At 42.7% G+C, this 14,085-nt stretch overlaps 1 protein-coding gene across 3 annotated transcripts in view; it reads right to left on the reverse strand.

Annotated features, from left to right (window-relative positions):
• The window catches only part of pcxb (pyruvate carboxylase b), a 297,628-nt gene that overhangs the window by 220,534 nt on the left and 63,009 nt on the right, over window positions 1-14,085 (reverse strand). For all 3 annotated transcript variants that reach the window (XM_084343541.1, XM_084343543.1, XM_084343542.1), the window contains exon 10: window positions 13,113-13,231. In XM_084343541.1, the coding sequence (XP_084199667.1) occupies window positions 13,113-13,231 (119 nt within the window). The remainder of the gene's footprint in view (window positions 1-13,112; window positions 13,232-14,085) is intronic.

A 14,085-nucleotide genomic window follows, 5' to 3' on the forward strand; every position in this document is an offset into this window, starting at 1 on the left:
GTATGCAGGACGGGGGACAAAGGAACAAAACAACAGGAGTGGTATGTTGGAGCGGTTGTTGCCAATGTGTGCTGCCCAGGTGCACAGAGGCAAAACTGGACAGGGCAGGTGATTAACCATTTGTTTCCAGTCATAACTCATTACCATTGGGTTAAACAAACTCATGTTCAAGTCAAAGTATTCACTTTAAATATGTTTACTACAGACATTCATGTCCCTCTGATGATACATTTCCATCACTTCGGCGACACCTTAACTTCTCATGTAGCGCAACATTCAGGCCAAAATTTTTATGCTGCCATGCCATCTATTATCCAACAAACCAAACCATTACAAGCTGTAACCTACAAATTTACAGAGCCCAATGAAAAACCTTTAAGTACAAATATCTACTATGAAATAAAACCATTCAGTGTGACATTACAGCCAGTGAAGAGTCTGAAAATGTAAAATAAGCCACTGATGAGGCTCAGGATAAACATAGAAAGACTAATTTAGCTCAGAGGGCCAAATAATTCATAACTAAAAGTATTTAGAGTAGAGCTTCAGGATTTTGCGAGGTCCATGAATTTATTTTGGTTTCTACCGAGCCTTAAAGTCCCGAAAATATATTTTTTTAATATTGTTTGGGGCTGCACGACTAAAAGCTGTTGTAGCCCATGAAGGATATCACTCGCATGCAAATCAGTGTCATTCCTGAGCAGCTCAACTTACTCTGAAAATAACAATTTGTGTCCTATCTAGCAAGTAGTGACTGCCAACAGCTTGTTAATGAAGGGAAATAAAAACTGAGCAAAGAAGAAAGTGTTCAGTGTTCCTAGTGTTCAGTCAAATTGCTGTATTGCTACGCTGCTAATGGCTACTAGCGATTATCTCCATTCATAAATGATGAGCGATCGTCTTTATCTGATCATGCAGGATCTTACTAGACAGTCCTATAAATGTCTCAAATGTCATGTTAGAAAGGCTCGATGTCAGAAAGCAGTCGAGTGTGTCCATGTGCATTAAAAAAACATTTAATCCAACCAAAAACAAAGACGGGCTATGATTATAATCATGATATGCATCCGATCTTGTATCATAAATAGCCTCGACGCTCGCTCGCTCACTCTCCCACACACACACACACACACACTAGATTCTCGCTCACACAGACAAACCCTCATTCTTATTCATCTGCTTACTTCTCAATCACTCACTGTACGCTTCGCTGCACAATTATAATCACCTTAAAATTATTTCATGACGTGCTCACAAAACCAAACAAAAGTCCTCTGGGTGCACATGCACACACGGACACACAAACACACACACACTGCACAAATTGGCTAAATATCAAAAGCCGGATTCAGTTGTGTACTGCATTGCTTCATATGAATTTTCACATAAACATCAAAGCATATTGTAATATAACGGCTGATTCAGGTAATCACTACTTCACACGCGATTTACTCAAACACATACACACACACGCTTACAATTATTATAACCATTATCTTGCTTATTACAGAGCGTCCAGGCATGTCGTCTACGCGGCTCAGCAGTATTTCCTTGTCAATGGTTATTTTATGGAAGCGCACGCGTGCAGAGGCCCAGTGTGCGGCCAGAGGAGATGCTGTGGATTGTTTACTGCTGCGTGCGTCTCCCCGTGGTGTTGAGGAAGACCGAAATGGACAGGAGACACACAGAGAGGAGGAGGAAGAAGAGGAGGGTAACAGAAAGCCATGAGCAAAATAAATAAATAAAAAAATAAGGGGGGAGAAAGTCCAGAGGAGCAGACAGCAGGAGGAAAAGGTTAACAGAGGATAAGCAGAAGAAGAAAGTGATGATAGAGCAATGCAGGAACAATAGAGTGAGTCACATTTCTTCACAAGGTGGCCATTTTTCAAGCGAGCATGATATCTAGTTTCAGCATGCTAATTGTTAAACAGGCGTATAATGATACCGAGTTGACCTTTTCTCAAGTATCTTTTTTTATGCTTCGCTTTGCCAAGAAACATGAACATGAAGTGTGAGCGGGGCCGGGAAAAGCTGAAGAGGGAGAGGGAGGATAATTGCTGATGTGGCAGCATCTCTCCTCCAACTCCCACGTTCAGAGAGAAAAATCAAAGCCGAGAGAGGGGAGCTGGAGAATCTGGCTGCTATATCTTACGTTGGACAAGGAGGGAACAAAAAGAAGGAAAGATAAAGAACGAGACGTTATGGAACAAAAAGGAGAATGAAAATGCAAGTCGAGCAGAAAAAAAAAGGCTCAATGACAAATTGAAGGAATGAGAAATGGAGTTACAATGCATTGTGAAATGAATTAATGCAGACTCAAACATATCTAACAGACGCAGGCCTGAAACTTTGGCTCAGCAGGGCTGCTGTGCTTTATCCCTTCAGCAGCTCTGGCTCCATTCTTTTAATTCACCTCATGTCCCGTCTACCGCACTCTCCGTTTCCACCCCTCGTTTGTCAGACCTCCCCTGTCAATTAATGCGAGGCATTGTTTCTTTCCGTCTCTCGCAGCTCCCGCTCCCTCTCTGTCACTCTTTCGCAGCTTGATGAAGATAGAGGGTGGTCATTTAAGGGTAATTAGCTAGCCTGAACAGACAAATAACCAGGTGCAGCGCAGGCATTTTCTCTCAAGTGCTGATTATATCAATGCATGCGCACGCTCTGAAGAAGCGAGTAAACTGGTGCTGCGCTCCCTCCACAAAAAGCAGTGAAGCCCGAAACAATGCAAACTCAGTCCCTCTCTGACACACATCGAAATGCACTCACAAACACTCTCTCTGTTGATTGGCCAAATTGTCAAAATGAAAGCAATAAAAAATAGAGAATGCGCTTGTTTTCTGCTTTAAAGACACTCACAATCTTGTTGCGGCGCTGCTACAAACACCATACTTTATGGCCGCCTCTTCATCTGCTCATCTAGTCGCTGTATTTACAGCTAAATGCAATGAAGGCATCGCTCTGGAGCACTGTGCCTCTCTTTCTCACAAACGCACACATTTCCAGAGAGCAATATTACATGGCAGGCTTTTTACTTGTCGTGTACCGAGGATGTAATGATAGCAATTTTTCTCTTAACCAGCAAAAATCACAGCTTTAAACATGAAATATAAGTTAATATCCAGCTCAAATTTTGTTACACTGAACACTGTGCTGTCAATTCTGGGCATTTTTTGACAAAACAAGGTTTTTAACTCAAATTAGTATCAGTTTGTCGCTCCATTATATCGGCTCTCGGTGGCTAAAAATTGGATATGTGATGCAGACAATCGATACAACACTGTAAAAGCGATCAATACTGGTTGTCTATGTGATGCTCTCCACCTCAAATGATTCAAATGTGACATTTAATCACATTCAACACGAGCATGCATGAACAGATTTATTATCTACACTCCAGCAGGACTGCCTTATTGCTCTGCGGGTGTAAATGCAGATCCCAGACAACTCAGTCAGCAGTCCGTCAATATAATATCTGCACGCTATTGGATTTTTGTTTGAAAATGAGCATCGACCAGTCACCGTCACCCTGCGTCTCTGTGATGGATTCGATGCGGTTTGTTTAGTGACCTCGGAGATTTGGTTTTCAATACTGTGCTGATTGTCTATGGGAACATGTTATTTATCACTACATTGCAGCAGAGGACGATTAGTTATCTTTTCCTGTGGGTTAAAAAGCCGCTTCAGAGGCATTTCTTTTCCTGCCAAGAAGGAAACAGACTGACAAGAAGATGGCGAAAATTAAAGGCTGCACAAAAATATCATGGCTTCACTCCAAAGTATAGTTATCAGTCCTTAAAAGTCCTTGTCAGTCAAAAACTATTGGAGATATCCAGCACTGGGTATGTTAGCAGATCATGTCATGTCACTCTTATTTGAAATACAATACACAAGTTTCCTTCAACACATTATAGCTCAGTATGCGTCAGACATATCAGCAGAAAAGCTTGCAAACACTATACCTTCTATATAATGCTATATCAAAAAGGGACAGTTCAGCCCAAAAACACATTTTTCCTCTTACCTGAAGTGCTATTTATCCATCTAGATAGTTTTTATATGAGTTGAACAGTTTCAAAAGATACCAGCCATAAAGACGTCTGCCTTTTCTCTCCAATTTAATGGAACTAGATGGCACTCAGTTTGTGGTGCTCAGAGAGCCAAAAGAAAAGATTTGAAAAGCTGAACAGCAATTTCAAACTTCGCAAGAGTAGTTATATGTTGGAACTATTTCCTTTACGTATCGCTGGGCAGAAGAAGGTGTTCATCTACTCATGGACGAGATGCTAGCTAACTATGCAAGCTAATGCTACACCTCAGCCAAAGAGAATAGCATTAATGTTTACCTCATGTTTACCTTCCCTCTGCGCAGTGATACGGTTGGTGGGTGTAGCTCGGTAGAGAGAAAATAGTTCTTACATGAAGCTGTTCAGAACAAGGTCAGTGGATTATCTGCAGTAGCTGGTCCATGATTTCTGGAAATACACACTGCTGTTGAGTTTCTTCAAATGTATTTTTGCTCCTCGAGCATCTAGCTCCATTATATTCAAGAGGAGGCAGACATTTCTATGGCCACTATCTCCAAATCTAGATGGATAAATAGCCCTGCAGGTAAAGTTGATTCTGGGGTGATCCGTCCCTTTAAGTGTGTGCAGTATCAGAGCTACACTGCTTTGGTTTGCTTGAGGGTATAGATGTTGATGTCAGAATCATGAGCCAAATCATTTTATAGGTCTGGCCAGTTAGCGAGCTTCACTTTGGTTCTTCGCTGGGTCTGCTCATCACTCCTTTGACATTTTTCCAGCAGAGTTCTGCAGTGTTTTTTTTTTTTTTTTCTTTTTGGGATTCTTGCAGCCAAAAATGACTTGGCAGAAGCTGTTCTCAAAAACTCTCGACACAGTGCTTCGTGCTATTTTGCAGTTCATTGATGAAGACGATGTGATTGGAGATGGTGACTTGACCCTGAGGTGAAGTTATTTTTGTCAAGCATGGTTTGGAAAAGCTGTCTTTGAGAGTTTTTCTTCTCTTTTCCTGGAGATGGTGTAGAAAAAAGTCAGCGTCAAAAGTGAATCAGGCTTAAAGACTTAAAATAGAGACAATCAACTTTCAGCTTTTGATAAAAACAATCTCAACTTAGCAGCTGTTCTGAGGCTTTCGATCCAATCACATGATCTGTATAGTTGAGTTGGTGAAGATGTCACTTAAGTGTAGGTGTTTCCACTTTCAGCCCGAGGCTATGGTTCTCTGGTTGTGAGTGCGAGATGGATAGATGCTTTGATGTGGCATCAGCAGTAAGGCAGGTGTTGCGCCAGACTGTAGTGATAAAGAGGAACCTTAGTGACGGGGGGAGGAGCTCATAAATCCGCGGGGAACTTGGAGTAGATATCTGGCCTGAGAACGCCTTGGGATCCCCCAGGAGAAGCTGGAAAGCGTTGCTGGGGAGAAAGACATCTTGAATACCTTGCTAAGCCTGCTGCCTCTTTGACCTGACCCCGGAAAAAACAGAATAAGATGGATGGATTGATCCTAAAGACTTTTTGGTCTTCTCGTCAATATTGGCTCAAAAATTGAGTTTCATTGAAGACCTTGGAAAAAGCAGTTGGAAAAGACCTTTAGGTGAGATGTATTTGGTGAGTGCAGTGTGAGAGGGCAAGAAACCTCATGAATAGCAGTCACCATCAAAAGACTCCGTTCAATAAGGTCAGTACCTGAACATTAATGTGAGCAGTGGGTCAGCAGCCTCAAGTTTGTGCAGCTTGAGTTAGACAGGTCTTTTTGCCCACATCATAAAGAGCCAGCACTTACAGTGTTCACAAAGAGCTCCATAAATCAAACAGCTAGTCGGAGGTATCAAAGGTTAGACATGGTTCTGGTTGGGTGTAAGTTTAGAAATTGTTTGTTGGGATTTGAATTGATGGAGCTTGATGGGGCGATGCATGGCGTGTCTGAAAGTGCTGCCAGAGAAATAAATAGACTTTGGGGAAAAGAAAATGTTTCTCGAATGTCAACACAGTTGACTTGTGCTTTTTTTGTGTTTTCGATGAAATATTACGGACTGGAGCTGGAGGAACTACTGTACGGGTGATCTCCTGGTGATCCACATCTGAAAGTTTGGACACACATGACACTTTTTCCACAAGTCTGCACTCACTGAAAGCCCCAGATCAAAAGGCGAAAACACTTTATCCTCGTGCCATGTCATCCAAACAGGCAGAAAAACCCTTCACTGTCTCTTGGGCATACAATCACACACACAAACACACAGCACAGCAGGAGCCTGGGGGTATAATTACATCACTTTAGGATCTAAAGGACTCCTGTCCACCAATCTAACAGAATGTGTGCAATGTCCCTTGACGGCAACATGCGCGCTACGCGCAAACAATCACTGGATGCACGCTGCCACTGACAAACACACACTCTACGCACAAAGGAAAGATCGTTTAAAGCTAAATTATGGACAAATTGAACCTTGAGAGAGGAGAAGTTCAAAGGCAGAGCTGGAGTTGAATGCAGAGGCGGACTCGCTGTCTCACAAAACCACTCGCGCTTAGGCCTTTCAGACAGACGAGTGCCTCATACACAAGGAGCTCACATACACACACACACAGGGTATGCCTCCCAGACAAAATATATCTTCCATGTATCTCACATTTGGTCTGTTGCATACATACTCAGGAGACACATTGGCCAGAATTGCCTCTATTGTGCAGGAATTCAGTAATGCAGGAAGACAGATGAATAGGTACTCGTATAATGTTCCTCTGCAATGTTTTTTCACTGCAAGAGTGTCTTCGTTGATGCCTTTAGACATCAAAATGTTTGAAGACGGGGGCGTATTTTTGTAAGCATCTGTGAATGAGAGTGAGTGTGTGTGCGTGTGCGTGTGCGCGTGTGTTTGTGTGTGTGTGTGTGTGTGTGTGTGGGCATTCATTCTGATTATAGATTGTGGTATTCCGCCTCCTCACTGACACTTGTGTACGCAACCATTACTGCCGCCGAGAGAGAGTGAGAGACGGGAGCAAAAAGCAGCGGTGAAAAGTGAGAGGATGCCTTCTCAGTCAAAAAAGACGCCACCTTCACAAGCTTGCAGCGCCGGAGAGAAAAAAAGCGAGAGATGCGACACGACAATCAAAGCAATATTCATAGAGGGTGGAGGAAGAGGAGTAGCAGAGGAGGAAGAAATGGCATGAGTGACGGGAGAGTATGGGGAGCAGTGGCAGGGGAGAGGAAGATGGGGAATGGTGGGACGACATGGAAAAGAGGAAAAATGGATGTTAAGATGGTTTTGTGTAAAGTATTAAATGGCAAGTTTGGACTTTGACATTATAATGAGTGCAAAAAAGATATAATTGAACAAGGGGTCTTTATTGCAGACTTCCAGGGTTGTTGTTCCGACTTCAGGGGGTGTTCATATTGTGACATCACATGAATGCACTCCTACTGTCTCCAGTACATCGAGCCCATTCTCACTCGTGTCGGTGGCCCTACACTTCTAAGCTTGACAATGTAGTTATCCCTCTAGCTTCATTTCTGGAAGCTCCCCTCGAGGGTAGTAGTATAAAGAGCAAGAAAAGTCTGAGTCAGGGTAGGTCGGGGTGGTTGGAAGTCATATCCACTTTCCACTAGAAGACTGAGGTGTAACCAACTGTCAACACTGATGTGTTTTCAAGTTATGTTGCAAAAGTTAGCTTACATATATTGCGTAACATGTTATGCAAGTGACGTCAAAGACCAGCAATCAGTCAGGAATATATATGATGTCATCACAATGGCAAATGCCTCATTGTTTGTGACATAGGCGCTAATCAAAGTGAATACATAAAGGATTTGCTTAATTACTCGTTTGTGGGGCTGTCTTCGCCGATGTCACTTAATTACTTCATAGAAACTTGCTTTCTGCCTGATGAAAGGATGGAGCGAGAGACAGACGGGGGTAGAGAGTGACAAGATGGCAGGATAAGAGAGGGCAGATGGAGGGAGCAAGGAAAAGATGAGGTGTGAGGCGAAGCGGGATGAGGTAAAGGTGAGGTAAAGGACAGGGAGAGAAAGAGAGGGAGGGAGAGATGAATGAATAGACAGATGTCAAGGTGGGGAGAAGAGAGGATGAATGTGAATGAGAGGAGAGAATGACAAAGATGCGATGGAGGTGAGAGGAACGTGACTGGGGGAGAAGGAGCGATGGGAGCGACAGAGTGGAGTAGCAGACACACAGACGGAGAAACTGACAGGGCTGAAAGGACGGAAAGGAGGGAGACAGAACAGGAGGCAATGGTCCGAGGAAGAGAGAGAAAGGGCGGATGGAGAGATGGACGGAGGTGGAGAGACGGATGAAGTGAGTCGGCTGAGGACAGACAGATGAAGGAGAGAGCCTGAGGGAGGAATGAAGGATGAGATGGATGGGAAAGAAGAGGGGATGGATTAAGGGTAGAGGAGAAGAGAGAGGAGACGATGATACCCGAGCGTGTGTCACACTGACCCTCACTACAGACAGCATCCTATTAGTAACAGTTAGATCAAACTGCATAGCAAGCACGCACACACACACACACACACACACACACACACATCAAAGGGAAGGAAGCTGCTCCTGAGAGCTTCTAATTGAGGGGAAAACAAGGCCAAGCGCCCATTTGCAGGTGGTACTGTATCCGGGCATCTGATCACGGCCCTGATATTAAGCAGCCAGGTCATCTCAGTTCAGCCTGATCAGTTCAAACAAGCTCGAGGTCCAAAACTTTTTTTTTTTTCTAGTTACAAGTCAGTTGGCGCCCCTCACTGCATTATTGACCTTTTAATGTGTGTGTAAGTGATAGTAAATTTACAAAGTTATGAAGCCTTTTTAAAATATATATGCTTTTATTACTTTTTAACAATAATTAGGGAAAAAAATACCAGTTACAGGCAGAAGAGGTCAGGTGTTACTCCTGGTTCAATAGAATTTCATAAAATGTGAATCTAGTTTTGAATCGGCAGCTTGAACATTTAAAGACGGAGGTTATAAAATCAATTCATATTTAAAGACTTCATTGATATTGGTACGTTGTCAGAAACTGCAGTACATCGCAGGTGAAGGTGAGTAATGCTGAGTAGCGGGAGTGGGGTGAGCTCTTAACTTGTTAGCTGGATTTTTGTGACCGAAATGTGCAGGTTAAATGTACATCCAGGCGAGATCAGATCATGCAATGTGTTCTGTGTGCATTCATGTATTTTTCCTGATCCAGACAAGATATCCAGATACAGTCTGCACGGTTAAAGCCAGGATAGTCTTTCTGTGAGGATGTTTATGTTCATTTTTGAGAAAACCAAATATAATATCATGATAGAATGATGCTTCTGATCCTGAGCAGTCAAAGTGAAGTGAAAAGGGTAGTGAATGTATAACATTTGCTATGATCACATCATAGTTCATCATGTTGGTAAGCAAACATCTGCTTGAAACAGCAGCAGCAGCGAACATCTATTACTTTGAACCAAAAATGTCAGCCTGCTGGTGGAGCTAGACGATGAGCTGGGAGACCACAAAGACTAATTATAAGGCAGCAGCTCGTAAATTTTCATGGTAATTAATTTAAAATTTCACAATACTAGACTGAAATGTTGGACCAACTAACCAACTTTGAAATGGCTGATCACAGATGTTCCTATTCCACCAGATTGGCTCCTCTTACCCCAGTTTTGTTCAAGATTCTTGGAAGCCATTAAGTGAACCAGCCCGCGTTTCCACCAGTTTTGACTGTAATCAAAAATGTGTCATCAACGTAGGGGGTTGCACGTTGCATAAGGACTTGTAGGATATAACACGCCCACTTCGGTTCCCTCTTCATAGTCAAAAACAAACACCAAACGACAGATCTGAAGCAAATCAAGCAGATCTAACAGAATGAAACAGAAAGAATCAGCGCGATGCACTAATGGTGGGCTTCTTCCCACGGCGTCAGGGGGCTACAGACAAAAAAGCCCTTTCTGAATTTGGGAGTATATGCAGCAGGAAGGAGGAGAACAAATAAAATGACAAAGACAGAGAGAATGAAGATAAAAGACAAAGAAGCTGAGGCTCACTAGCAGCCAAGTTGGAGAGAGAGAGAAACTTAGCTAATCGAATAGGGAACGAGGGGAATGATTGATGAGGGAGGAATTAGGCAGGAGAGATGAAAGTGATGAAAGACGGTGTGGAGAGGAGAGCGGGAGAATGAGTGGCGAGTTTAAAAGGGGAGTTTCACAACTCGCTATGAAAAATACCTCGCTGACAGGTCTATTAGTAACACAGTCGCTTTCAGACACACAAAAACAAGGAGGAATGTGCTCACACGGCTCGGAGATTGGTGGTGCAGCAGAGGGAAACGGAAAAACTGAGAGAACTGTATGAGGTTTTACTGTATTTGAACATTATGTCCATTTGTCTCTTTTTTTTCCCCCATTTACACTCAAATGTAATACCTGTCCCCTTGTAACAAGTACATTTCCACTACAATTTAGATGGATGCACATGGAGTCACTATGGGGAAAGTCTTGTTCTCTCTCAGCTGTGGCTGCTTGAAAACTGAACCCCAGCCTGAAATAAAACGCTGTGCAAACGACAAGCTTCGCCTGTGACAGATGAAACTTTCAGCATGTGACGTTTCATGCAGGACGTTGCTCAGACTCAAGTAATTACTGCACTCCTGCCAATTTAAATGACCCCAATTCCCCAAAACGTCAAATTTCCTCGGCGATATAGGTTTTTCTCTGCGGGACAAAGTGGATATGACAAACTGGCGCAAGGCTGGAGCAGAGGAGGGGGGATCTGTAATACATGAGAATGACTTTCTATCAAGTTATTGTCTCGCTGATCGCAGCGCAGCACTGCAGGGCGAGTGTGTACCCAAGTGTGTGTGTGTGTGTGTGTGTGAAGGCAGGTGAAAAAGCTGTCTCACTATAAAAGCAAAGTTGCAGAGACAGAAGGAGGAGAGATATAAAAGAACAAAAGCAGGGTAGGCGGAGGTGGTGCCGGTGCCACAAAGAGAATATAAAGAAACATCTATTGATGCACAGAGTGGAGCAAAGATCTTCACCGCTCTCATTTTCTTCTCACAAATAATGCTGCATGACATCCGTGGCGAATTGCAACCAGATGAAAATATTAGTGCGATATTGCCACAGCCTTATCTTCCATTTTAGCCTCCTTTCATTTTTAAATGTATTCGATATGACATCGCATTCAATAGCAGTAATAAAAACAAAAGGCAGCTCTGGAAGGTTTACATTGTAGATATATCGACTTTGTGCACTTGAAATATATTATTTATGAAAGTTAAATAGCCCATCTTCTTCCTACATTATTGCTTTCTCAAAACCACCACAGTATGACTCTGCACATTTTAATTTTTTCCAGACAGTGAGATAAATGTAAAGAAACAGAAATCGTGCTGGAAAAGAAACTAAAAACATAATTAAAAACGGGGAGAGAATGAAAAAAAAAAAGAGGGAGTGAGAAACCATAGCGTTAAGTGAAATGAGGCTGAGCAGTGAACGGTTTGAACAACTTATCACGGAGCCACACTGGACTTTGACTCACAGGTGTTTGCACTTAATGGAGGTTGGGTGGAGCCAGGCTGGGGATTTGCTGAGGCACATCATACGCTCTTAATGCAATCATAAAGGTGAAATACATCCCGCCATAACAGGAGAAACAAAGCTGCCAGGAGAACCAGAGAGGCTCCACACATGCCCACACAGTCCTTGGAAGATGTCTAATCAGCCAAAGTAAAGTGACCTGTGTGGGTGCACTAGGACTGTCAAGGGGTTTATTAATCCATAAACAATTTAAGTAATAACATGTTTCCTTAACTGAACTCGACCCAGGGCACAATGAGCTTCCTCTTAGTCCAGACAAAGTGTGCAGCAAGTGGGCGAACACACAACTTTTTAAATTCTAAATAAAATATGAAACGGCTTGTGTGCATCATCATAAATCTGAAAAACATGAAAAAGCACTATATAGATAAAATGAATGAATCAAAGCCGTCCCAAATTGATGATAAATATCACGTAGTCACATTTGTTTTTCAGATCGTCATTATCAAGTCGCATTACCCAGGGCTAGTATAAATATTTAAAGACCTTAACTGACAGGATATACTTACAAGCAGACACTGTTTTACTCAAAATAACCCCAAATTAATGGTTCGGGAGAACAAAATCCACTTTTTATCGAGACTAGTCGTTGTTTGGCTTTATGATCGGCAGGAGTTCAATGTTTACTGATGAGTTTGTTCCACTCATCCGGAGCTGATTTGCTCTCACTGTGTTGTAATGCAAATACAGCGAGCTCGACAAAGAGCTTCTTTGTGAAGGAGGGGAAAAAAATAAACAAAGACTGGAAGACAAAAAAAGATGAAAGGAGCCAAACGATCAAGACGGCAAGAGAACGCCGCTTACAAAGTTGTCAATCATGTTTGGTACAAGCAGGTGAAATCATTTTGTATCCATGCAACACTCCCCCCCTCTGCCCACAACTTCCCGTATTAGTTGATTTGTCAGACTGTCAGCTAAATTCATTAATTGAGCTCATTACCCTGGGAATCTAATATGAATTAGCGTAATTGTAGTTTTCTGTGTGTACACACATCAGTGCTGAGCAGAGATGTGTGGGTCTGGGTGTGACTGACAGGCCTGTATACCTGCACTCGTGGGGTTTTTCGTGTTTGTCTTGTGTGCATCAGCTAGAGACCCATCTGTGTTGTTTCAGCCGAGCAAATCTCACAGGTCATCAGCCGAGCAGAATGCTATTTATATCTTTTATTATCCTCTCTCCTTCTTTCCCACCCTCTCTCTTTCTGACCTCATCTTTGAGCTCTTCTCCTCACTGATTCCACCTGTTCTCTCTTTTTTTCTCGTCACTCATGCTTTAAAAAAAAAAAAACTCTGCCAACGCCTCTTCTATACATCCAGCCTTCACTCTTCTCTACTTCAGCAACTTTTTCATAGTGGGACCCATCTAACCTTGAAGCTGCACACCTGGTCTGTGGACAGATGATGCCACACAAACGCACTGGAAAAAATGACAACCACCCCAACCGCCCAGCTGCCCGCCTGCCCAAAGCCTTCTGCATATGTAAACATCCGCTACTTACTCAGTGATTTCCTCGGTGACCGTGTGTTCAACCTGGAGTCGAGAGTTGACTTCGATGAAGTAGTGCTTGCCGTGTTTGTCCACCAGGAACTCCACGGTGCCGGCGTTCTCGTAGCCCACCTGCAGCAAAACAACACGGCAAAGAAGCAATTTTTTATTAATAATAATATTAGTTGTGTAAACTCTCAAGGAGGCGCACTCGCTCATCTTAATGAGCCATGAAAACAAAAGGAACAAAAAAAACCGTGTCAATTTGCTATAAAGATATGACTACATAAATGAGGAAAGGTTCATGTTTTATGAGTGTGGAGAGAGAGGAGGGGCATTTCTCATTATTTTCCTGTAATGTGATAATTAGATCATTAATCAAAGAGGATTTATTGAAAGTTCATCATCATAAAAGTGTATTTTCCCTCCCAGTACCTTTCAGCAACAGCATCACAATCAACACAGGTACAACGGATATACAGGAATTTGTCCCAGTGTTAGTGATCAGGGACGTTTCTCTGTCCTTTAAGCTACATCAGTGCACAAAGTTACAAGGAAGGTCGGGCCTTGAACAGTCGCACATAACAAAAGCCACAGGGCCGTTTTTTATGTGTCACTCTGCAACACCTGATACAACCCCGTCCTCTTCAAGGTGCAATATGTAAGAATTAGCCACCTGTCGAATTCATACTCACACAGAGCAGCATATCACCATAACACCAGGGTAACTGCTATCTGATGCTAACTGTAGCTGCCGTTGGCTAGTTAGCGTGACAGCTAGTGCTCAAAGTGGGAGCTCAGAGAGTTAGCAGTAGCAGTAGATACATCTGCAACGCAATACATTGATGTGTTTGACAGCATCAACACTGTTATTTCTTTACACTCTGTTGATAGTTTTAGTTAATTTTTAAATGTTTTCAACTAAAATCCTTACATATTGCACCCTCAAAGCTAGATTGATACAAAGCTAAATTGGAAATTTGGTT

This window comes from Pagrus pagrus (genome assembly GCF_965226575.1).
Source record: "Pagrus pagrus genome assembly, chromosome: 22".
In the NCBI taxonomy this organism is placed as follows: Eukaryota; Metazoa; Chordata; class Actinopteri; order Spariformes; family Sparidae; genus Pagrus; species Pagrus pagrus.